The sequence below is a fragment of the Podarcis cretensis genome (assembly GCF_951804945.1).
Source record: "Podarcis cretensis genome assembly, chromosome: 4".
In the NCBI taxonomy this organism is placed as follows: domain Eukaryota; kingdom Metazoa; phylum Chordata; class Lepidosauria; order Squamata; family Lacertidae; genus Podarcis; species Podarcis cretensis.
In genome coordinates this window covers 74127284-74150128 of record NC_137173.1, presented here as the reverse complement: position 1 = coordinate 74150128, position 22845 = coordinate 74127284, and the positions used below count along the sequence as shown (strand labels likewise).

The following is a 22845-nucleotide window of genomic DNA, read 5'->3' as shown; positions in this document are numbered from 1 at the left end:
ACAGAAGAATTTTCAAACATATTCTTAAACTCAAAGTCAAAACCTTGCACTGACCTCCCCTCTGTTAACTGGAAAAAAATATCACATTGTTTTGAAATTACCAAACTGCAGTAGTTAAGCAACCCTAGGACAATTTAAATTTGCTAATATGAACTGGAAGAAAATACACCTGTAGCTAAAGGAAATCTTAGTAAAGTTTAGGGAAAAGTGTTATGACCTGTTCCAGGCTTAATGTTAGGTGTTTTTGGTAGGTGTTTTGATTTACTTGAAATATAGAATTAAGCAGAGAATCCTGGAAATTGAGCCCCAAGAGAAGAGAGCTATATGTCACTGCTTGGGAACCACATGTATGCTGGCTTGGTGGGATATGTATGGAAGAAACTAAAATATAAAAAGGATACCTATATCCTCCCAAAGTGCACCTGTAACCCTGTGTTGTGTAAAACAATTACGTTAGAAGCAATTCATACTTAATTGGGAGCTACAGCTGCTACTGAATGGTATATTATCGAAATCTATGCACAAAATTTTTTCCGGGTAAAATTAAATCCTGTTGACGGATAATATTTTATTTAAATATCAAGCTACAAATGAATGCTTGCTGGAATATAGCACATTCCTGAGTGCTGCAATATATATCTACACACAGAAAGATAGTTTATGAAGGGATCTTACAAAGCTACATTGCTTCTACATCTAATTACAAGATTAGGTCTTCTAATTACATTTGGGATATGCAATTGGCTCTAAAACATAACTTCCCCCCTTCTTTCCGCATTTCCAACCTTGGTGTTGGAGGATGGAAAAAATAATGCAGCAACTCTGGTTTTTAAATGAGATTCCTATTTTTTTATTTGCGTTGAAGGCTTTGATTCCCCCCCCCCCAAATAGCTGCAAATATGATTCTGAAAAAATAGCTGGAAGTGGATGCACAGCTACATGGATTAAATTCCATTTCCCCCCTTTTACATACTATATATATGTTTGTGCATGTGCATATGTGTGCGTGTTTTTACAAAAACACGCACATACAAACACACACACACGATCTATAGTACAACAGAAAAGCTCTAGAAGGAAGTAGTGGCACGACAACTGTGTCTACTAAAGAGAGAAATGTTGCCAACAAGCAGTCAGCATTGAATATTTCAGAAATGATACATAAAGATTTAAAACTGTTTCTACAAGAAATGTTATGTTATACAAGAAATGCTATGTACTTGTAACAGATCTAATGCGTAATGTTGATGTGTATATGTTAGCCAAACATGAGAGAAACTGCTTTTAAGGGGGAAACCCATATAATCTAGAAATAGAGAAGACAAATTAATAGCAGCGATTTGACAGAAGCTGCTTCAAGGTAACCAAGTCAAAATGCTCTTCCTAAAGCTACGCCCCCTCCTCCCCAAGCCCAGGAATTTAAGTAGTGATGTCACCGAAGAACAGAGCATTATTCACTTGCATCAGCAGCAACGCAAGCCCAGGCAACACAAAAGAAGAACCTAACTGGAGCACTCCAACCACCCAATTTCTAACAGGGAGCATAAGCAAGAGAAAGTGAAGACTTGCTTTTCTCCTCGGAAAACCTAGGCAACAGAACACTTAAGACAAGATGCCCTTGCGTATGAACGTTGGCAGAAAGGTGACGAAGGAGGTCTCATTGCTCGCATCCCTGTCGAAGTGTCACGTAACAAGAACTTAGTCCGTGTAGCCTGCTAGGGGGAAAACTGGCAACCACGGACCATGAAGAAAGCTATTTGCTCCAAGGAGGATACTGAGAACCCAGCGGAGGTTTCCCCTCAAGTATTTGATGAAAGCCTCAGGATTTTTACACTGATGGTAAGTATGGACTCTTAAAACTGGATAAAAATAACACAGGGCACTCTTCCTCAGCAAGTCAGTAAAGAAAACCTTTAACTTATATGTATGTTAATATGCAAGAGGGATGGAGTGAATTTGTGTGTAAAATATATATATATAAATATGAGATAGAGGGAGTGAGAGACTGTTTTGTTTGAAGACTACACAGATAAGAGGTAGAAGCCTCAAATCACACACTTACTCTAACCTATTAAAAGGCACAGCTCAACTATGCAATATTAAACAGAAGAATAAATGAACACTTACACCTTTAAAATAATGTTGTATCTGGTAAAAATAATAAAATACAGAATCATTTCTATATTGTGATGCACCTCTCCTATAATAATTTATGTCTGTTCAATATAGTGGTGCCTCTCAGCAGGTTTGCTATTACTGTTAAGTTCATGAAAATAAGAGAAAATGAGCTTGTAGTTCTCAGGGTTTGGTTTGACTTTATTGAAAATCAAATATTTTAATTTTTTTTTAAAAAATAAAATGTTCTACTTTTGTTCATCTCAGCTTGAAGCAAAACAAAAACACAATTATATTTCTCCTAAGAACCTAAAACTTACAAACTCTGAAGGAGAGTTTTTGAGAAATCAGTTCTCAGGAGACTTAGGTGTTTTTCTTTAAAAGGGGAGATTGTTTTAATATAATTAAAATTTGATTTTGCTATGGTCTAGTACTGAACCTAAATAAAGTATGTTTCCCACTTAACTCTACAACATCAACAAATGTGACAATCCTTCAATACTATTTAGCAATTAGTGATGCAACCCAAACTTATTGGTGAGGTCTTTTATGCAACAATTTTATACACAAACTGGAAAGAAAAACAGTTCCCAAATGATTGTCTTAAATGTCAGCTATAGGCAATAATATTTTTAACCAATTTCAGGGGGGGGGGACCCTCATGTATTAGGCTAAATGTATAATTCAATATGTTGATGCAAAACCGATTCCTTTCTGTGACTATGAGTAATTCTGCATGAAATACTTGAGTTATTACTTGAATATTATTAGTCATGAACAATACCTTGTCACATTTACTTAAAAGATGACTAATAAGCAATGCTTAAATACAGAGTCAAGTTGCACAATACTTTCACATGCATGGGCATAGTTGGAGAAAAGTGTGCAGGGAAAGTAGTAGTAGTAGTAGTAGTAGTAGTAATAATAATAATAATAATAATAATAATAATAATAATAATTTATTTATACCCTGCCCATCTGGCTGAGTTTCCCCAGCCACTTTGAGCAGCTCCCAATTGAGTGTTAAAAACAATACAGCATTAAAAGGCAGTGTAAATCACCTGAAAGAAGTTACTGTTTGTTCTCACAACTGTAGCAAATTCTGAATGCCAAAAAAGGCTTAGCCCTTTCTCTGAAAGCTAAATCCTTTATATCTGAAGTGCAATTCACATCTTTCAAGTCAACCTGGAATGGTTATAGCAACTTTAAAGGGTGTGTGAATGGCAGAGTGGTATTTTAGCAAATGGCAGAGTGGTATTTTAGCAAATTCTACACTATCACCTTATACAGAGGGTAACTAATAAAGAAATCAATGTGGCACTAAATTTTAAAGCCATAAGTAATGTGGGACAGCAAGCTTTTCTCTTTGAACACGAGATCTGTTCCCTGACAAAATTGGATTCGATGGTATTTTGTATCAATCAAAAGCTTCATTTTGCATCATAGGTTTTTCACTGCCTTGGCTTGGAAGCGCAAGGGGCAAGAACGGAAAATAAAGCACAACAATGGCTAATCAGATTAAATGCCCAATGAAACATCATTTAAATATAGGTACAGTGGTACCTCAGGTTACAAACAGCTCGGGTTACAAACACTTCGGGTTACAGACTCCACTAACCCGGAAGTAGTACTTTGGGTTAAGAACTTTACCTCAAGATGAGAAGAGAAATTGCGCACTGGTGGCGCAGCAGCAGTGGGAGGCCCCATTAGCTAAAGTGGTACCTCAGGTTAAGAACGGTTTCGGGTTAAGAACGGACCTCGAGAACGAATTAAGTTCATAATCAGAGGTACCACTGTACTAAGATTCCATGACTTTGAAATAATTCCACTTAAGAAACTTGATTTCCAACTAAATAGGAAATGCACTTCAAATTATATCTTACTGAGCATTGAGTTATTTGAAGCAAGGATCTAAAAAGCCTGGTTTTATCCAGTTCTGTGGCTCAATTTTTTTAAAAAAATCTTGACTGGTGCATGGATGGAAGGCCACTAGGAGCTTCATGTAAGCCTCTCTGAGTTTCTATTTTGTTTTTTAAAGGAAGAGTGGTGTAGTAAGTAAATGCCTGAATGACACATGCTCGTCTCATTTGACTACATTTTATTATAAATTAAATTCAGCTTACTGTCTGAAAATGCTTTCAGGAATACAAGTAATGTTTTCAAATAATTATTCCCCAACCCACCCTTAAATTCCAGAAGAGCAGTTTTCATTTTCCTCTCAACTCTGCTTATTGAAACTTTTTGGTCTCCTGAATCTTAAGGATTATTGCTGTTTGTGGAAGTGAAATATTGAGAAGACGGTATCACAATGGGGATAACAGTACAAAACATAACAGGAAGCACAGCCCTAGTAATCTGGCCCAAAATGGCAACCTGCACCGACAGCTTTTACAGCATCATGTACAATCCAAACTGGGACAAAATGCTGTCAGGATACACCAGGAAACATTTCCAGAAAGAGGAGAGAGTGCCAGCTAGCCGTTCTTCATTTGTCATTGAGAATCTGATCCCATTAACAACTTACATTCTGTGTGTAACGTGCCAGTCGGCAAACCCATCCAGTGACCAGTGCAGAATTTTTAACACCCCTGAACAAGACCCGGCATCCACAAGCAACAAAAAGAAAGACCTTGCCGTGGGCATATGGCTAACCAGCACGGTCTTGCTTCTCATCATTGTTGGCATCTTTGTCTATGGTTGCTTGCGTCTATGGTGCCGCAGAAGAAGAGAGAGCTCTGACAGACAAAGCATTGGACCAGAAGATAAGGGAGAGGCATGGGCAAAAAATGAATCGTGTGGTTCAGAGGAATTCAACAAGCAGACCCAGCACGCCCAACGAGTTGAAATTAGAAATACAGATGGTGTCCAACTAGCCACCATAATTACAAATCCGTCAACATCTGAGAAGCCCACCATGCTGAGCTCCAAAAGTCAGGATTTTGTGCCTATGTCTGTCTGTCAATCTGCCATAAATTAGATATCCTTAACTGGGACAAGTGTTTTGCTGTGTGTAACAATATGTATGTTGAAATCTATTTGCGAATTGTTCCTTGAAAGCCCTGTTGAACACAATCACACCCCTAAATAACAATCTCCTGCAGCATACAAAGCTAAATCATATCATCATTATTTATTTACAGCGAAAACTACACATAGGAGGGAGATATAGAATAGCCTCCTTGATTTTTCTAGGAAAGCATGGCAAGGGGCAGGAAGAAACGAATCAACAGCTGGGATTCAAGGAGCTACTTCGGGCATGCCACAAGAGTACTCAATGTTTTATCGTTTATTTCTTTGAACTGTAGAAACCCTCCCTGATTTCAAATGGGGTTTGTCGTTTGCCATGACACTTGAATCCAAAACTCCCCTACGAGCGTAGAATTGGTTTTGTGTGACTTAGCCAACATGTGTCAATTGGAACAGTTATAAAATGGTATCCACGTAGGTTATAACAGTTCAGTCATCTCCAACTATTGCATACACAATTGATAAAAAAGGCAATGGGATCTTAGTGGTGAGTGTGTCAAGAGATTATCCTGCTTTCAAATAGTCCCTGAATTCTACCCTGAAGTCTTTTCATGCAAAGTTTCTTCCTCTTAACACCTTAGCTCAGATATGGGGAACCTGGATGCGGTTGGGCTCTGTCTCCTATGGGTCCCAGCAAGCATGTCCAGTGATCAAGGATGTTCAAAGAACAACTGGAGGGCCAGAGGTTCCCCATCCCTGCTTTTGCTAGGAGTGGTACCATTTTTGAAAGTTATCGTCATATACCAGTTATACTTGTGATGTGACATTTGGAATGTATTATGTGTCAATGGTCCAAGCTAACATGCCTTTGTGCAACTATAAAGAAAAGTGTACAGATGTTTCATTGATCACTGTAGTACTTTATAGATGCTTCTCTTAGCATTTAACTATCTAGCTGTCTCTTCTGGACTGCTTTGCTAATGTACTAACCTAAGCCTCGCAACATGTAAATATTTCTGTTTTCATTTACACAGCAATGTGTAAATAATCTGTGACATATTCCAGTTTTTAATACCATAAAGGAAACTGGCATGTGGATTATCTAACAGGTTGTACAACTAAGATAGACAAATAAAAAAAAACTCAGATGCCACACAAGGTAGATGTTTGCCAAATAAATACCGAACGAGTCTTACTTATTCACCTAACACTTAATAAGGGGTTATTTTCATTGGTTATTTTCAAAGGTTTGATTCCGCCCTTTAAAATTAAAGATGTTGCATTGGCCATTTACAAAGGATGCCGCTGCTCTTTTACTGTTCAGTGATACTGAATACCATTTTTTCAGTCATTTGTGATTAGTTATATTTCACACATAGTGCTTAAAGTAAAATGAGAACGGAAAATCATTGTTTTTGGGTTCTAACACAGAGTAAGTCTGCATTAGGTCTTTCAGGTGTCCCATGAGCTACTATCTGCCATGAAACTTCAAATCACAATCACAATTTCCAGTTCTGCTTTGGATGCAATAAATGGTTTGCTCTTATTATTCTGATGCCGCAGGAAACTATAGTTTGTTCAAACCAGGGAAAAAACCAAAGGTAATCAGAACACGCAAGGGAGAGGGGCAAAACACAAAAGCCAAAATCCTGTATTGTTTGTGTCTGAAATGGACCAGTACCTTGGTACATTAATCCTCACTTTTATCTAGTGTATCTCTCAGAATCAAAAAAATAATTATATCATATGATTTATACAGTACAAATATGCTTAAGATAGAAGATAATAAAGAAACATGGTGCAAGTATTAATAGCTCATAAGCTGTGGGGTGTAATTTTCCAACATCTACCACAGAAAAAATCAAGTATGGGAAAATTCTAACCTTTGATCCATGCAGATATTGTGGCTGTGCATTAGGCTGCTTATCTCTCTGGAATTCCTGGGAAAACGGTAGTACTGTTCGAACAAACCTATATAAATCAAACAAGATAGACAACAATTTACATTTCTACACCACATTTGGAAAAACAGCCAGCTTATTTCTAACGTGGAGCTGAAATTCTGAGGGATATGATGGGGAAATCTTTTCTCGTGCATCACAGGATTTATATATACTGTAGATAGTATGAAAACTTCAGAATAGAAGATTTGATTACATTAAACGGGGGTGGGAATGAGGGATTGGATCTTTCCATGCTAACTACAAGTCCATTATTTGTTCAAGCTTTGGATTCCTCCCAGAAGGGAGTATCATTTGAAGTTACTGACATGATGTTATGATCCCATACAAACTAATGTTTGGTTTATGTTTCACTATGTATTGATGCACATTTTTTTGCTATTGTCTCTTGCGTAAGTGATACACACGTTTATATCTAATCAGTAAGGTTTCTGTCAACAAAATGGGGGAGATTTACCAGCAAAGGGGGAGGTAAAGGAAGAGCAGGAATTGCCAACAACTGCTTCCCTCCCATTGATGGAAAGCTTACTATCAGACGAGTACACCATTAGATGCAACCCTTAAAAGCCTCTTACAATGATGCTCATTAATATACTGATCAATAGCACACTGTGGTTGAATGGCCCGCACTAAACAGAAGTGGTGTTAGATTTTTCTACAGTCCTCTTGAACTCTTTTTTTCTGGCATCTTGTCCAATCCAAATAACTTTATTGTACTGGCCATTGGCAAGGATCTGTTCCAGACATCTTCAATAATGTTTAGGCACTCCTGAAGGCTACTTTTAGAACACACACCCTGGCTTCGACCCACCAACATTCCCTGTTTTAACTTCAGATAACTTTTATAATTTCTCTCACATGTTCAAACAGCTAAGAGAGACTAGCTACGGAGTTAAAATACCCAAATTAATAATGCAGATTCGCCTTCAGTCTGATGTGTTTTCCTTCTAGCTTCTCCGATAAAATTATTTCACCAAAATCTACTTCGCTACGCTATGTTGCTAAATTGTAGGGGTTTTTTTGGCATGCATCGATATAATCAGGTCATGCCACTTTTTAATCTCTGGATGATGACTTTCCTAGCAATTTACTCATTTTCATCAGCAGAGCACTAAGCAGTCGACGTAAAGTAGATTACACAAATCAAAATGTTACCAACGCTTTTTGGGGGGAGGGTGGGAGCAATTGACAAAAACACCACCCAGGTTTTTAAAGTGTTTTCATTTCCCTTTCAGGCTGTACAATTCCAAGCATGAGTTTCAGACAAGAGAGGCACCATCTAAATAAAACTGAATACAACTACAAAATATTTACTGAATGTTAGCGACAGGTTGTACAAAGCACTGGCAATAATATTTCTAAACTGCATTAGCTGGACAAGGTGGTACAAGAACACAGTGCGCAAACTATTACTCCAAACACTGATGTATCAAAACAGTAAAAGGATCAAACAGAAGTGGACTAGTATCCTTGGAAAGTAATACAGTGGTACCTCGGGTTACATACGCTTCAGGTTACATATGCTTCAGGTTACATACGCTTCAGGTTACAGACTCCGCTAACCCAGAAATAGTGTCTCGGGTTAAGTACTTTGCTTCAGGATGAGAACAGAAATTGTGCTCCGGCGGTGCGGCGGCAGCAGGAGGCCCCATTAGCTAAAGTGGTGCTTCAGGTTAAGAACAGTTTCAGGTTAAGAACAGACCTCTGGAACCCGAGGTACCACTGTACTGGCCTACCTTATAGGCTTGTTTTTGTAGAGATTACCATCACATTATGAGTAAGGAGCTCTAAAGTGCTCCTTCTTGATATCATAAGAACAATAGAAAAGTCTGAAGGATGAGGCCAGTGGCCCATCTACATATAGTGTTTTCACAATGGCCAAAGTTGCCTGCGAGAAGCCCACAAACAGGACCTGAGTACAGCAGCACTCTCTCTCCCCAATCCCCTATTTCCTCTGTGAGGAAAATGCAAATCTTATGATGATAAACATATCCAAGACGAAACAGAAACATAACTTGCTTATTATGCAGGGACGCGGGTGGCGCTGTGGGTTAAACAACAGAGCCTAGGACTTGCCAATCAGAAGGTCGGCAGTTCGAATCCCCGCAACGGGGTGAGCTCCCATTGCTCGGTCCCTGCTCCTGCCAACCTAGCAGTTTGAAAGCATGTCAAAGTGCAAGTAAATAAATAGGTACCGCTCCAGCGGGAAGGTAAACGGCGTTTCCGTGTGCTGCTCTGGTTCGCCAGAAGCGGCTTAGTCATGCTGGCCACATGACCCGAAAGCTGTACGCCGGCTCCCTCGGCCAATAAAGCGAGATGAGCGCCACAACCCCAGAGTCGGTCACGACTGGGCCTAATGGTCAGGGGTCCCTTTACCTTTACCTATTTATATAGCACCTCAGCCTAGGGGCTGTGACTTAGGAACAGTAGCTTGCTTAAAGGCACTTCAAACTCACACTCTTACAGCGTAACTGTAGGCATGTTTACCTGAGGTCCCACTGTATTCAGTGGGGCTTACTTTCAGGTAAAGCCCTGGCCATCATGCTACTGCACATCCTGTAAGGAGCACCATGGGCATTTGCTGTTGATTCCAATGCCTCTCTTCCTTTTTTCCTTGCTAATGTTCCCAAATCAACACCCTTCACATTTGGTCTTATAGATGCACAGAAGACCAAATACAAATCAATGCAATTAGTAAATGTCCGCTTGCTTTAATAGCACACCACCCAACTATTTAATCTCATTTCATTATCAAAAGCAAACCATTACAAACAGTTAGTGCAGCTTAAAGTGCAGTTTTAACATAATGCTTTTTCAGGAATGACCTCAATCCTTGACCCTAGTCATAAAAAGCTTTTTTGCAAATGCAGAAAAGCCTGTTAACAATTTAAAATCAATATAAAATTCACAGAACAAAATGGGTGTAGTTTGCAGCTGTTGGGTTTTTTTTAAGCGAAAACAAACAATTGGCTCAATAAAATATGTTTGTAGCAAAAGATTAAATGTACGTATTCTAGCTGATGCAGCAGCTAAGGCCATAAATATAGTGATTGTGTATAACCTGCCTATTGTTATATACAGTGGTACCTCTAGTTACGAACTTAATTCATTCTGGAGGTCCGTTCTTAACCTGAAACTATTCTTCACCAGAGGCGTGCTTTTGCTAATGGGGCTTCTTGCTGCTGCTGCACTGCCAGCACACAATTTCCATTCTCATCCTGGGGCAAAGTTCTCAACTTGAGGTAACTCTTCCAGGTTAGCGGAGTTTGTAACCTGAAGCGTTTGTAACCTGAGGCGTTTGTAACTCGAGGTACCACTGTATCTAACTGATTATCCTGCGAACTTGAGTTCTCTAGCATCAAGTAGTACTACACAGAATTAAGAATTCCCAGTGAGTTAGTGGCTGAGTGCCAAATATATATATATTGTGTGTGTGTGGAGAGAAGAACTTTTTAAATATGTTAGAACAACCAATTTTCCTTAGGAATGATAAGGTGCAAATGAGGGCAGTGTCCAATGTGTGACAGAAAATGTACCTCACACCGTAGGGTTGCTGAGGCAAGTAAAGCTAAACCCACTAGTGCAACACTCCACTAGTGTAAAGGATTGTTTCAAGAGGTTGCACAAGTAAAAGCCAGAGAACTGCTATAAAGGGCTGGTACAAATAAAGACATTTATTTACCATAAAAAAATATTTACCATACAAATAAATTGGGGAGCTGCGGGAGAATAAGAAAAACATGCTTAGACTAAAAGGAGGTTCCAGGTCTGAAAAGACTACTGCTGTTGAGCATCTATACTGTAAAGGACCCTTGGATAGTTAAGTCCACTCAAAGGCAACTATGGGGTGTGGTGCTCATCTTGCTTTCAGGCCGAGGGTGCCGGTGTTCGTCCACAGTCAGCTTTCCAGGTCATGTGACAGCAGTGACTAAACCGCTTCTGGCACAACGGGCTACCGTGACATAAGCCAGAACGCATGGAAATGCTGTTTACCTTACCACCACAATGGTACCAATGGACCCAGTGTGCACATAAACACACAGATCCCAGGATTGGCTTTACATAAGTGCACCTACACACACAGCATGCCAAACACTCTTTAATCTGGTCCTACACTGCGGTATGGTACACTTCTCTGCAAGGCATCCAGGTGTCCCACCCGTAGCATGCCAATGTAGGTTGTTCCTGCTTCGATCACACAGAACAAGGCTGTGTGTGGCCAAGGAGGACTTGCTTTGAGACAGGGTTGGCAGGGAACACCTATGCAGGTGTTATTTGGAGGGGGGGAAGGTGTCAGTCCACACCATGAAGTTGTTACAGTAAGTGCCACATTTTTAACATTTGGGGGACGGGGGAAGATGCCGATGCTGTGTACCTTTGAGTACCCCCAGAAAAATATATACTGATTATAAGCAAGTTAATAGCCAGGAAACAGCTGGGTGAGCAGGTGAGTTTTAAGTAGGCATAGAAAATGCGACTCAGGTTCTACTTCTTTAACATAGTCTGTTCTGCATAAATAACCTCCAACCAAGTCTTTGTTCATTCAAGCTTCCTCTTCATGCATAACAGTTTCATCATATAAAACTGTAGGCTACAATAGAGGATGACATTCCACTAAATGTACATGATGAGAACAATTAAAAAAAAACTACCAGAGTAGATGTAATCATGCATGTGGGAGAAAAACATGTAAAATCACCTGACGTTTGCTGGATGAAAAGAAGCTGGAGGAGGCAACTAAACTGTTCGTAATTTATTATACTGTATATTCTTAAATATTTAGGCCACAAGCCAACAGTTCCTCTTTGCACACTGAGCACTGCAGCTGCAGGGAGTTAATTTTCTTTTTTGAAAAGGAAGCGGTTGTGCATGCTTAGTGTAATCTTTCTCACAGAAGACAATAAGAAGTCCCTGAACACGCAGGACCCAGGCTAGGTTTTTGTTTTTTTGTTTAAAAATGCACATTATTATTTTTTTTAATCCCAATGTATTCAGAGTAAAATTAATTTTTGCTCTTAACAAAGCTTCTGAGCTTGTGGAGCAACTGCTAAGATGTAGCTATTTGGCAAACCAAGGTAGATTCAGAGTCAGTGAAGCTAAATGCAATTAAACACACACACACTACAATATGTCACACTAACCTGTTAGTGGACCCGTTGTAGCAGTAATTTGGAAGAAAATCGTAATTGAGCTCCCAAAAGACGTGAAGGGTGATTCTTCCATACGGAGCAGATACATTATGGTTGGCTTCTCTAAACATGGCATCAAAACTGTCTAGAGTCATGTATCTGCTCAGAAGCTTGTGTGTCAGCTTGTTTATTTCAACCAGTCCATCCAATTCCTGAGAAGAAGCAAAAATAAATAAAGAAGGAAGGAAAGAGACAGTGAGAGGGAGGGAAGGGTGCATTGAAAAACTTGCCAAAGTCTACAACAAAACAGAAGCTTTAAGAATGTGACCACAAAAATCCGGACATGTTTATAAGCCAACAGTCAAGTATTATATGCTTTTTAAAGACAGAATAAAATCCACAGAGGAGTTACCACTCTTTCGTATTTAAAATCACTTCCTAATAGCAGACAACTTTAGTTTTGCATGTGAAGGGTTTGCTTATGTGTCTCCGCAGAGACCCAATTAATGCCCACAGGTGAAATGTCTATATTTTATTAACACAGGTTTAAGGAAGAGGAGCTTCTTGAACTAAAAACTACACTTCCTGACATTAAGAGCTCTTCAACTTTTGCTTCCCATTAGCCGTGCCATAAAACCAGGCTCACAAATATTGGAGTTGTTTCACCTCTTCTCATCCCAAGTACATCTGAGCAGTCAAGGACAAGGTAACATTTGACGGGGGGGCGGGATGTGCCATGTTACAAAGAGTTCCCCCCTTCCCTTCATTAACCTGGTGCAATATTAGGAAAGCAACGGTTTAAGACACGCTGAACTTGAAATCTTCAGCCAATTCCTGACCTCACATGAAACTGAGCAGCACTCATGTGCCTCAATACTTACGACGATGGAAGTCAAGTCCTCACTCTCAAACCGACCGATGGCTAGTTCCATGGATTTGTACATGGCTGCTGAAATTCGCTGAGTGATCAGGCGGTTCAGATCTATTGACCGACCAAGAAGCTGAAGCAAAAGAAATTCCAAATTGTTGTATCAAATTAAGAGGTACACAGACACACACCCACAGAGAGAGAGAGACACACAAGTTTCCCAAATCTATACAGAGAATGCAATCCTATATAGGATACAATCTTGTTTACATCATTGTTAAAAGAAAAGAAAAAAATCCCACCCTGCCCTGATCATCTTTGACTGCAGCAGTGGCTCAGCTAAGGCAGAATTAGGATTGCTCTATACATTACAGTAAATTAATGAGCAAATTATGAATATTTAACAAATCAAACTGCACAGAAACCTAGTTTCTCTGTGTAATGTTCTGCCTACTTACTTCCAGCTCTTGCCTTTTAAGAGTTCCTTGTTGCTTAGCACTGTTACATACATGTATAGAGGTAGAAAGTAGGACTTTCACAATTGCTATCTTAAGGAGATCTAAATTCTGTAGTGCAAAAAGGCAGATGGGTTGCATGAGCAGAGGCTGTGTATTCTGGTCCTGATTAATATAAATCAGAAGATGGGTAGACTACAGGCTTGAAGGATCTAGAACAAAACCCAACTGGTCCAACACATGGACTCTAGTGCAAAACAGTAGCTCAGTGGGACAGCATCAGCCCTATCAGGAATGGCCAGGGATGTTGGGCATTACAGTTCAGTAACATTGGAGAGCCAAAGTTCCTCCTTCCTGATTTGGTGGGAGTAATTATTTAGAATTAAGGTGCCTCCAAGGGCATGCTCAGTCTAGGAACTGGTTTTCAGTACCAGAACTGGGCTTGAAGTCCTTTCACATCCAAATCCAATCCCTATTCCTTTCCCTTCAAGCTCTCTGCATTTCAGCAGCCTATTTGGGTGGAAGCACAGAGCCTTTTTGTTATTTGTTGCTATCATTAAACAAGGAGTCAGAAACATTTGCCAACCTAGAGTAGATCATCCTGTTTGATCTTCCATCCAAAGAGTCTCCTGAATTGCAACTATATATTTTAATTGCACCCAGTTAGAGTGTTTGCTTGCTCAGAAAGCAAAGATGGAAACTTTAATCAAATCAGTGACTTAAACCAGGACTTAAAACAATCCACCTAGCTGCTAGGTTTACTTTCAGACCCTTTCGTGAGAGACTTTGCCAAAAGATTTCCAAAGCCAAGTTGATCGAAAAACAAGCTTGTGTCTCGTACATTTAAGCAATTGTAAGATGGGCCTCAAGCATCAACACAGTGGGGTTGAAGGGGAGATAATTAAGACGGGGGGTGGGGTGGGGAAGAGTCCAATAATGCCATATACTTACTAACCTGAACATGTCTCTGCTTTAGGAGTGTATTATACCGGTTAGATGTTAGCAAGGGAATCGTTGCTCCCTGATTCTTGCATTCTGATCTTAACCGTTTATCTAAAAGCAGGCTATTTGGAAAGGGAGAACATTTGATGAACAGTTGATGAAAAGCTACATTTCAAAACTCATAACATGAAGCTTAAAAAAGTTGCTTAACACGACTACTTACCTTCCTGCCATCACCTTGTAGTATCCAAATATCTGGTCTGCCAGCTTGTAGACAAACTGATCAAAGCACAAATTGACCTGAAGATGCAACATATGAATTGTTCAGTTAAAACACAGTATTTACTTACGCACATTTCCCTTTGGAAATCTACTTCTGAAGCCTTTGTAGACTACATTTTCCATTTGCATCAGGCCCCCCCCTTTTAGGGTGTAGGCAATGAGTATGTGTTCATGAAGCGGGGGAGAAACAGGACTGCCCTGAGCCCCATACACGAAGGGGACACCACATCAACACCAACAAGCAGCACGCATGTGCAGCATTGATCTAGAGAGGCACAGTTCTTATGCTTGTATAGGCCTCTGCACATCCATGCAGCTTCAAGCACAATTCTTCTTAATGGAGTCAGCTCAAACTCACCACCCAGAGAAGCTTGGTCGGTACTTGCAACTGGGTCTTTTCTGCTGCAATGCCCAACAGTGGAACTCTCTCCCTTGGGAAGTTAGGGCTGGAGCAGCTTTAAGTGGGCTATAAAAACTGTTTCATTCCACCTGGCTTTTGATGGGCTGTAAATTCCACTCTCTGGTTTTAATAACAGCTTTGTTCTACTAGGTATTTTAACCTGCGTTGTTCTGCCTAAACGGTACACTGTCTTGGGGGTTTTTGTGAGTAGAAATGCAATGAAAATGCATTTAATAATAAAATAATATCACACATGGGTGGCACTGGGTTGCTGGAAATCTTGTTCCAACGACCTAGACATGAGGAATGTCTTTGTGCTAGATTCACTACTGCTTGTTCCCTGCATGCAAATTATGAACATGCATTTGTGTGCCTGTCATTCACTCAGGTTCTCTTCACACCATCTCTTCATCTTTACCTACTAATAAACTCAATCGCATGTGCTGATGCTGAACAGATTTTCAACCATCAGAACAGATTCAATTATCTTACCTCTGCCTCAATTTCATCATAGAGGAACTGCTTCTTGAATTTGGTAAGGGCGTAGTGGGCACTGTCATTATAAAGATCTAAAGAATACAGCACGTATCTAAAAGAAGACAATATGTTATTTTTTTCAGGCACACATGTAAAATATTCCTGTCCCCTGACATAATAGACTTGCCACGGATGAATATAATAAGTGTATAAATGGGCATTAACAAAACGCAAAAGTTATCCATTCCAAAATTCTGGTAACTAGCAAGCATATAGTTGTGCAAAGCTGGTGATGAGTGACAATGTAGAAATACTCCAGTTCCAACCATCATTACTACAAGTGGGAAGAAGGGATGCTCCGATATTACATACATTACCCAAAACGAAAAGGCCGTGGGAACTTCTGTGGCACAAAGACTGACTAGAGGTAGCTAAGAATGTGTCAAGAGTGTTCTTTTTTGAGCTCTAGCAATCCAGTACCCTAGCAGCTCTTCTGAACCAAACCAAGGAGCTCTAAAGTGGTTGTTAGAAGCGGAGGAAGAATGCTACAAGCAGAAAAAGAGGGAAATGACTGGTAAAACTGAACCCATCCTTAGCCCATGAGTAAAGTGGGCAATGGAGTTCTTGAAAAATCTTAGGGCAAAGTACTGAAGATGACCTGAGAAGGCAACAGAGCCCAGCATCCAGGAGGTGGGGGGATGTTTGTCTGCTCCGACAATCTGAAGTTGGGTGAGTAGAGAGGAGGTAATTCTGGGAGCCACCTGTCCTCCTTCAACTTCTTACTTGAAAAGGAGGTTCCTATTCTGCTTACCTAGACTACCCCACTAAGCCTCTAATCTCATCGTCATCAGAATTTTCTGCATCTACTACTCAACAAGAAGTGATAGAATCAGATCAGGCTTACTCCATCATCGATGCTTCCTTGGTCTCCAAAATGTGGTCGGTCAGAATCCAAGGCATAGACATCTCGATGGGAAACTGGATCCTTCTGCCCATTGTCAACTCCAAAAAGAACTCCCTGAACCACAGCTGGGATAAGTCACAGCACTGCTGCAGGGTTTCTTATGAAAGAAGAAATGATATCGAATCAATACTCTTGTGAGGGAGAAAATAAGCACACGTACACACAGAAACAGCACTATTCTAGCGGTGCGGGTGTTGTATGAATGAACAAACAAAAGTGAAAGATGGTGACTAGAGTTATGCATGGAAAGGATACCAAAACCGGTTTTCAAATGGAGAACCTATGAAGTTAAATACAGCTGCTATCAACAACCACCCAGCAGAAGCATAAATGGTTTCATCACTGAAAACACTACTGGAAGAATGGCCAACTAGACAATTTAGGGGCACACACATGCATGCCCACACATTCTAAACTGGTCTCCCAGCTTGTGCTAGTGCCATGAATGCCACGTTTCCTGGCCTTGGTTAATAAGGAAGTGCAGAAGAGAGGGGACTGTCTTGCAACATCTGTCATCCTTCTATTCACTCAATTAAATGGTGGAATTCTCTCACTCCGTATGGTATGTGCTGATCAAAATTAGTACAATTTTTTTTTTTATATGGAGGGGCAGAAAGTAATTACAGCAAGTGGAATTGCTCGTAAGACACTATCAGATATGTCAAAGGTTCCTTCCAGCTCGTCATAGCAGCAGTGTTTTCAGTCGACTAGAGCAGTGATTCCCAAACTTCAAAAGTGCATACCTCAGACCTCTAGGGAGTCTCCTTTTCAGCCTTGGCAATTCATTTACTAGGGCTGGGTACAGAGAAATTTCCAGCAACCTCTCTGATGTGCGCATATAGGAAGCCTTGCTTTTATGGACATTTATTGCAGCTGGCAGAAATGAGCAAAGATTGTCTGCTCTGTTGTCATTCTGATTTGTGCTAGCCCAATATTGCTGGTGGTGGACCTATTTCAAAAGGTACTAGAGGGTCCCGAATTCACTGTTTGGGAATCACTGAACTCGGGAAGCACAACAAGGGCACTAGGGCTAATGAAAGAGAAGAGCATTACGCTTCGGCAACACTATAAACATGAATAAAGTCTTCCTCCCATCCAAAGCAGAGTTCCAATAACAGCATGAGTTGGAAAGACAACACAATGTGGTACGACTAGACTAGAGACATGTCAGTAGGTGAATCCACTAAAACAACATGCTTCCGATTACAGCCAACAGTAGAGAGAATGGCAGCCAAAACAAAGAAAATTGTTTTACCCAAGGCATGGCATTAGGTTTCTCTCTTTAGAAGAAGAAGAGAAAGGACTTAGCAGACACATTTTTGCCATTTTAAGCAGATTTCAATACTGGGACCTCTTATTACGCTGAAATTTTTGCGAAGAAAGAAAGGAAAGTGGTGCCAACTGGAAAAGCATATGAAGCATCTAACCTCTTAATTCCAGTGTTATTTGCAATGTTCCAACACATTAAGAACATAGGAAGTGCCTTGCTGGATTAGACAAGGGGTCCATGTCGCCCAGAATCCCGGCTTCTAAGAGCAGCCAGGCGATCGTTTTAAAACAAAAGTAAGCCACACAAAATCGGAAACATATTCCCAGGTTATGTTAGAGGTATTAGGACATGCTAAAGCTGGACACTGATCATCTGTGTATCTTACCACTGAAATTTATCAAGTGAGTGTAGAAGAAAGACTCTCGGTGGAATTTTTCTATGTCCAATATGGTGGGCCCCTCAAGGCTACTTCTCAAAGTTTTCTTGGAGCCACTTTTGTCAGCAATGAGGGACTCTAACATGGTTCTCACCATGTAAAGCTGTGTTATTGAACAGAACATTCGTGACAGGGGGGAAAAACACAATATGGAACATTAGTTCAGCATTACGGATGCACACTGCCCAATGCAAAGACTGCTCCACTTCAAACTGAAACCTGATAAGGAAGTTCAAAAGTCATTAAACCTAAGGCAGTGAGGGGAGAAAGAGAAAGAAGAAAAAAGCCCCACAATTTGCAATGGAACAGTTTGTGTCACCACACTATTAAAAAATAATAAGTAATGCCTTACCACCATAGTTTAAAAGAGTGGGATAGATGTAGGACTGCCTCAGAAACTTGTTTATCACATGCAATAACTTTTCCATTCCCAGAGATCTGAGCTGCTTCAACAGCTCAGCAGAGTTCAAGGACTCTGCCATAGTGCGGACCATGTAGAGCTAAAAACCAACAGAAAAGGAAGAGGCAAAAAAGAGGGAAGAAGAGAGAGTCCGTTAATTAAAAAAACAAACCACATGGGTAAATAAGAAAAGGAGAAAATACAAAACCAGAAGAAATGTACGGTATATTAGTTTGTTAAGACAGGAATAGCAAGACAGTGAAGTATGCGGAAGCCACCCTGGTCTACATCAAAGGTGGAAAGGTTTGTTGTTTTGCCTGTTCATTTTGTAAAGGCTGAGAATGCTGCCCATAAGACGATGCCATTTGGACTCTTGTATCCCTACAAGTCATAAAAGATACACAATGCCTTGGGCAAAATTCACTGGGAATTTGTTTCCCCAATTACAAAGATTTCTAGTTGCAATACAGCAAGATGCTACCTGCTGTAGCACTAAAATCTCTTTGGAATGTATTATGGGAAAGCGATTCATAAATTAAATAAATAGCAGCAATGCACAAAACTACACAGCAAGATGGCTCCAAGGCTGCTGTGTTTGGAATGTTCTTATCTCTCAAAAATGAACAGGCTGTTGTACTATGAGAAAGAAGAGCTGAAGGAAGGAAAAGATAAGGGTGGAACAGACTGTAAAAAGGAGAATCACAGGGAGGTGGGGGGGGGTACAGTGATGACAAGTTTATACTACAATCTATAAAGCTACTACAGCTGCACCCAAAGTATTGCACCAACAAGAAATAGTTCACCACCACCACCACTGAACTTCAGAGTTTCCCTGTCCACCTGTCTCCATTCCCTATCACAATCTGATTTTGAAAAGTTTTAAGGTTTCAAAACTCTTTCAAAGCACAGCATGGGTTCATGATGAACAAATCCAAAAGGCTATTGCTTATTGTGGGACTGGTCACCACCTCTGCATTGTGGCTAAGTCACATGTTTACCATGTTATGTGTTCAAACTTTACACTGAGTTTTAAAATATTGAAGAAGCTACTATATTGCATATTACAATTATTACAGAGTTTTCCTAATATTAGATTTTTGGGGAAGTGTGTGTGTGTGTGTGTATCAATAAACTCATCCTGTTCAGCTAACCATTCAAGACAGTTGGAGGTGGTATTGCTTTGTTGTCTTGGTTTAGTTATTTACTTGTGTTTATCTTGTATTTTATTCTGTGAACTGCCCTAAGATCATTTGATGAAAAGTGGCATAATAATAATAATAATAATAATAATAATAATAATGATGATGATGATGTTACATTCCTCCTCACATTAAGGGTAGCTCAATAAAGTCAGATGTTTGAGATCTCCCTTCAAAATAGTAGGGAGAGCAATATGGCTACCAAATTTGGGGTGCTTAATGCAAAAGGTGGGGAGATGGTGCAGGAAAAATTTCAGACACCTTACAGATTGTCCATGGAATTCTCCTGGATCCCCTTCATGGGATGGGGATTGGGAACCCTGTGTTGCAGTGGATCCTGTCCTATGTCTGGGACCGAGTCCAGAGAGGAGCATTAGGAGTGTTTTTCAGCTCCCTGGCAGTTATGCAATGGGGTGCCACAGTTCACTATTTCATCCCAAATAATATTTAATATTTATTTGGAGCAGTTATTAAGAGATTTGGGTCTTAATTCTGCACAACATCTGAATCAAGGAAAGGCTATGGTGCCCTAACAAAGGGATGGAGGGTGGAAAATAAGGTGAGCCTGAATCCTGGGAAGACAAGAGGCACTGTGAATGAATGGTTCCTGCATCTAAGAAATTGGCCAATCGCCAGTTGCACTATCCTTAAAGGTGCAGATATGCTACTGTATCTAGCCCCCCCCCGCCCCCCCGAGGCCCAAGTAGCCTTGATAGCTAGGAACACCTTTTACCAGCTGAGGCTGATGTGACAGGCGTGGCCATTTCTGGAATGGAAGAGATTTGCCACAGTAGTCCAGGCACCAGTGACTTCAAAACTGGGATTACTGCAATGAATCCTGAGTGGGGCTTCCTTTGCACTTGGGTCCAGAAACAGCAGTTAATGCAGAATGCTGCAGCACCATTGGTGGCAGGAGTGAGACCTTGTCGGTACATTGCAACTCTGCTCAAAGATCTGCACTGGCAGGCTGATCAGTTAGTAGGTGTTACTATTGGCAAAATAAAGCCCTGAACAAGTTGGGACAGGTTTGTCCCATATGTGCCACTCAACCACTTCAATCTGCGGAACTGGGATATGACAAATAATGTTCATTCCACACTTGGAAGCAATCAATCCTTCTTAGTGGCAACGTTTACATTTTGGAATTCTGCAATGTTTCCAGCGTCTGCTAAAAACTACCAACCCTACCCAGACAGGAAAACCTGGTAGATGTGTGATTTTATGTTAGTTTTAAAAACTGATTTTATTTTTATTTTTATTAGATTCATTTGTTTTTAACTTCTGGTTTTATTGGTAATTTTGACGTGTGTGCTATATTTTATATAAACCACATTAAGAAGTTTTGATGATTAAGCAATATGTAAGTCCTGTTAAATAAAATTAAATGACTAAAATGTATTTTATAATCACAAAAAAAAAATAAAAACAAACAGCTTAATTGTACTCACAAGTACTGATGGCCCGATCTGCCAATTTTGGATTCTGATTCTCATCTTTTCAATCTTCAGTACACTCCTAACTGCTATGTCATTTTGTGATTTTTGTTTTAAACACAGCATTAAAATCCTAATGCGTTTTATTGTGCATTTGTCCTAATACACACATTCTGCAAGCAATTTTCCCTGATGCAGTTTTGCACATTATTTGTATGTTGTTTCTACTAATACACACATTTTTGTGCCGTCTTCCCTAATATAGTGGAACATCGGAAGCCAAATGCCAGTGAACTAAAACGTTTTGGAAGTGATTGTTCCGGTTTTCGAATTATTTTTGGAAGTCGAACGTTTTGGAAGTCCAACCGACTTCTGGAACGGATTCCATTCAACTTCCAAGGTATATCTGTACAGGTGTATGCATATGTTTTAGATTTTAGAACAGCACTGCAAGAGTGTGGAGTTCGACAGGTAGCTGCATTTCAGCTCACATACTGGTTTGGGAAATGCCAATGAGGGAGGTTCACATTTTAAAATGCAAGCAGAGCAAATGCCTCTCCCATCTCTACACACAAGTAGAAACAGCCAAGAAAAGATTTTATCAGAAGAGAATACCCCAGCAATAAACCACAGTAGGCATAGGCAGAGAAAAGTCATTACATGTGTATATGTGTGCACACACACTATACTGAAAACAGGTATATACCATTTAAGTGCAGGAAGATAAACACGAGGGCATCAGACATACAAACAACTAAAACTTTGTAAAAACAGAATTTAAATATAGAAGCATTAATCCCACAGGAGGTACATGCTGTAAATGAAAGGCTTGTGGGAGGGGCATGGAAAGGGAATAATCAGCGTAGAAAATTAAAATGACAGTACCCCTGCATGAGATTTATTTATTTTTTTTACTAATCCAGATTTACACAGGATTTATATAACTAATCTTTTTAAATGGGTTCATTCCACAGTAATTCCTGTATCAAGTCAGTGACACACATACCAGAATTAAGAGAGAGAGAGAGAGAGAAATTACCTGGGTACTGGAGGGGCCCACTGCTCGTCTCGGGACTTTGACATCAAAGCCACTTTTGGGATCCTTCTCTCCCCTCAGCGCAGGGTCATTAAACGGCTCACGGCCACCTTCCCAGTCGCACACAGTCTTTCTGATCGCCTGGAGAACGCTAGTCACAATCCAAGAGGGCATGTGAGTTCCTGATAAAAGTGTGAACTCTTCCATAACAACCACAAGCATCCTGACACATGCATTCTAAAGTCACCACACATTCCACAGACGGCTAAAACTGTCATATCGAGAACACGCCTCATTTTCCACCAACGGACTGGCTAAAGCAAACATTCCATATCCTTGTGAATTCTTAAGCCTGGAAACCTCTGCTTTTAAATAATTGAGAACACAGCAGGTTTCTTTCAGATTTACCATTCAAGTGCAAGTAACGCCTTCCTTCCTTCCTGTGTCAAAGGGTCAAGTGACTTCCCAGACCTGCTTCCAACATCCACACACTGAGCATGAATATCTGTAG

At 40.2% G+C, this 22845-nt stretch overlaps 2 protein-coding genes across 5 annotated transcripts in view; one reads left to right on the top strand and one right to left on the bottom strand.

The window, feature by feature from the left end:
• CYFIP1 (cytoplasmic FMR1 interacting protein 1) overlaps nucleotides 1-22845 on the bottom strand; it is a 59821-nt gene that overhangs the window by 14181 nt on the left and 22795 nt on the right. The window contains exons 15-23 of one of the 2 annotated variants that reach the window (XM_079972448.1): nucleotides 22338-22485; nucleotides 18619-18766; nucleotides 16501-16657; nucleotides 15612-15708; nucleotides 14661-14737; nucleotides 14451-14559; nucleotides 13054-13173; nucleotides 12185-12384; nucleotides 6966-7053 (exon numbers count right to left, since the gene is read on the bottom strand). In XM_079972448.1, the coding sequence (XP_079828574.1) occupies nucleotides 6966-7053; nucleotides 12185-12384; nucleotides 13054-13173; nucleotides 14451-14559; nucleotides 14661-14737; nucleotides 15612-15708; nucleotides 16501-16657; nucleotides 18619-18766; nucleotides 22338-22485 (1144 nt within the window). Of the gene's footprint in view, nucleotides 1-6965; nucleotides 7054-12184; nucleotides 12385-13053; nucleotides 13174-14450; nucleotides 14560-14660; nucleotides 14738-15611; nucleotides 15709-16500; nucleotides 16658-18215; nucleotides 18370-18618; nucleotides 18767-22337; nucleotides 22486-22845 lie in introns of both variants that reach the window. The other variant, XM_079972447.1, reaches the window with a different exon arrangement.
• FNDC9 (fibronectin type III domain containing 9) lies at nucleotides 1243-5147 on the top strand. Of its 3 annotated transcripts, none has more exons than XM_079974733.1 (2): nucleotides 1243-1839; nucleotides 4377-5147. In XM_079974733.1, the coding sequence occupies exon 2, from the start codon at nucleotides 4424-4426 to the stop codon at nucleotides 5090-5092; it is 669 nt and encodes a 222-aa protein (XP_079830859.1). In that variant the 5' UTR covers nucleotides 1243-1839; nucleotides 4377-4423; the 3' UTR covers nucleotides 5093-5147. The 3 variants fall into 3 exon arrangements, with proteins under 3 accessions (XP_079830859.1, XP_079830858.1, XP_079830857.1); XM_079974732.1 differs by having other exon boundaries at nucleotides 4315-5147; XM_079974731.1 differs by having other exon boundaries at nucleotides 4312-5147.

Excerpts from the sequence above, each read along its gene's own strand:
- FNDC9 (XM_079974733.1), top strand. The coding sequence starts at position 4,424 with ATGGGGATAACAGTACAAAACATAACAGGAAGCACAGCCCTAGTAATC.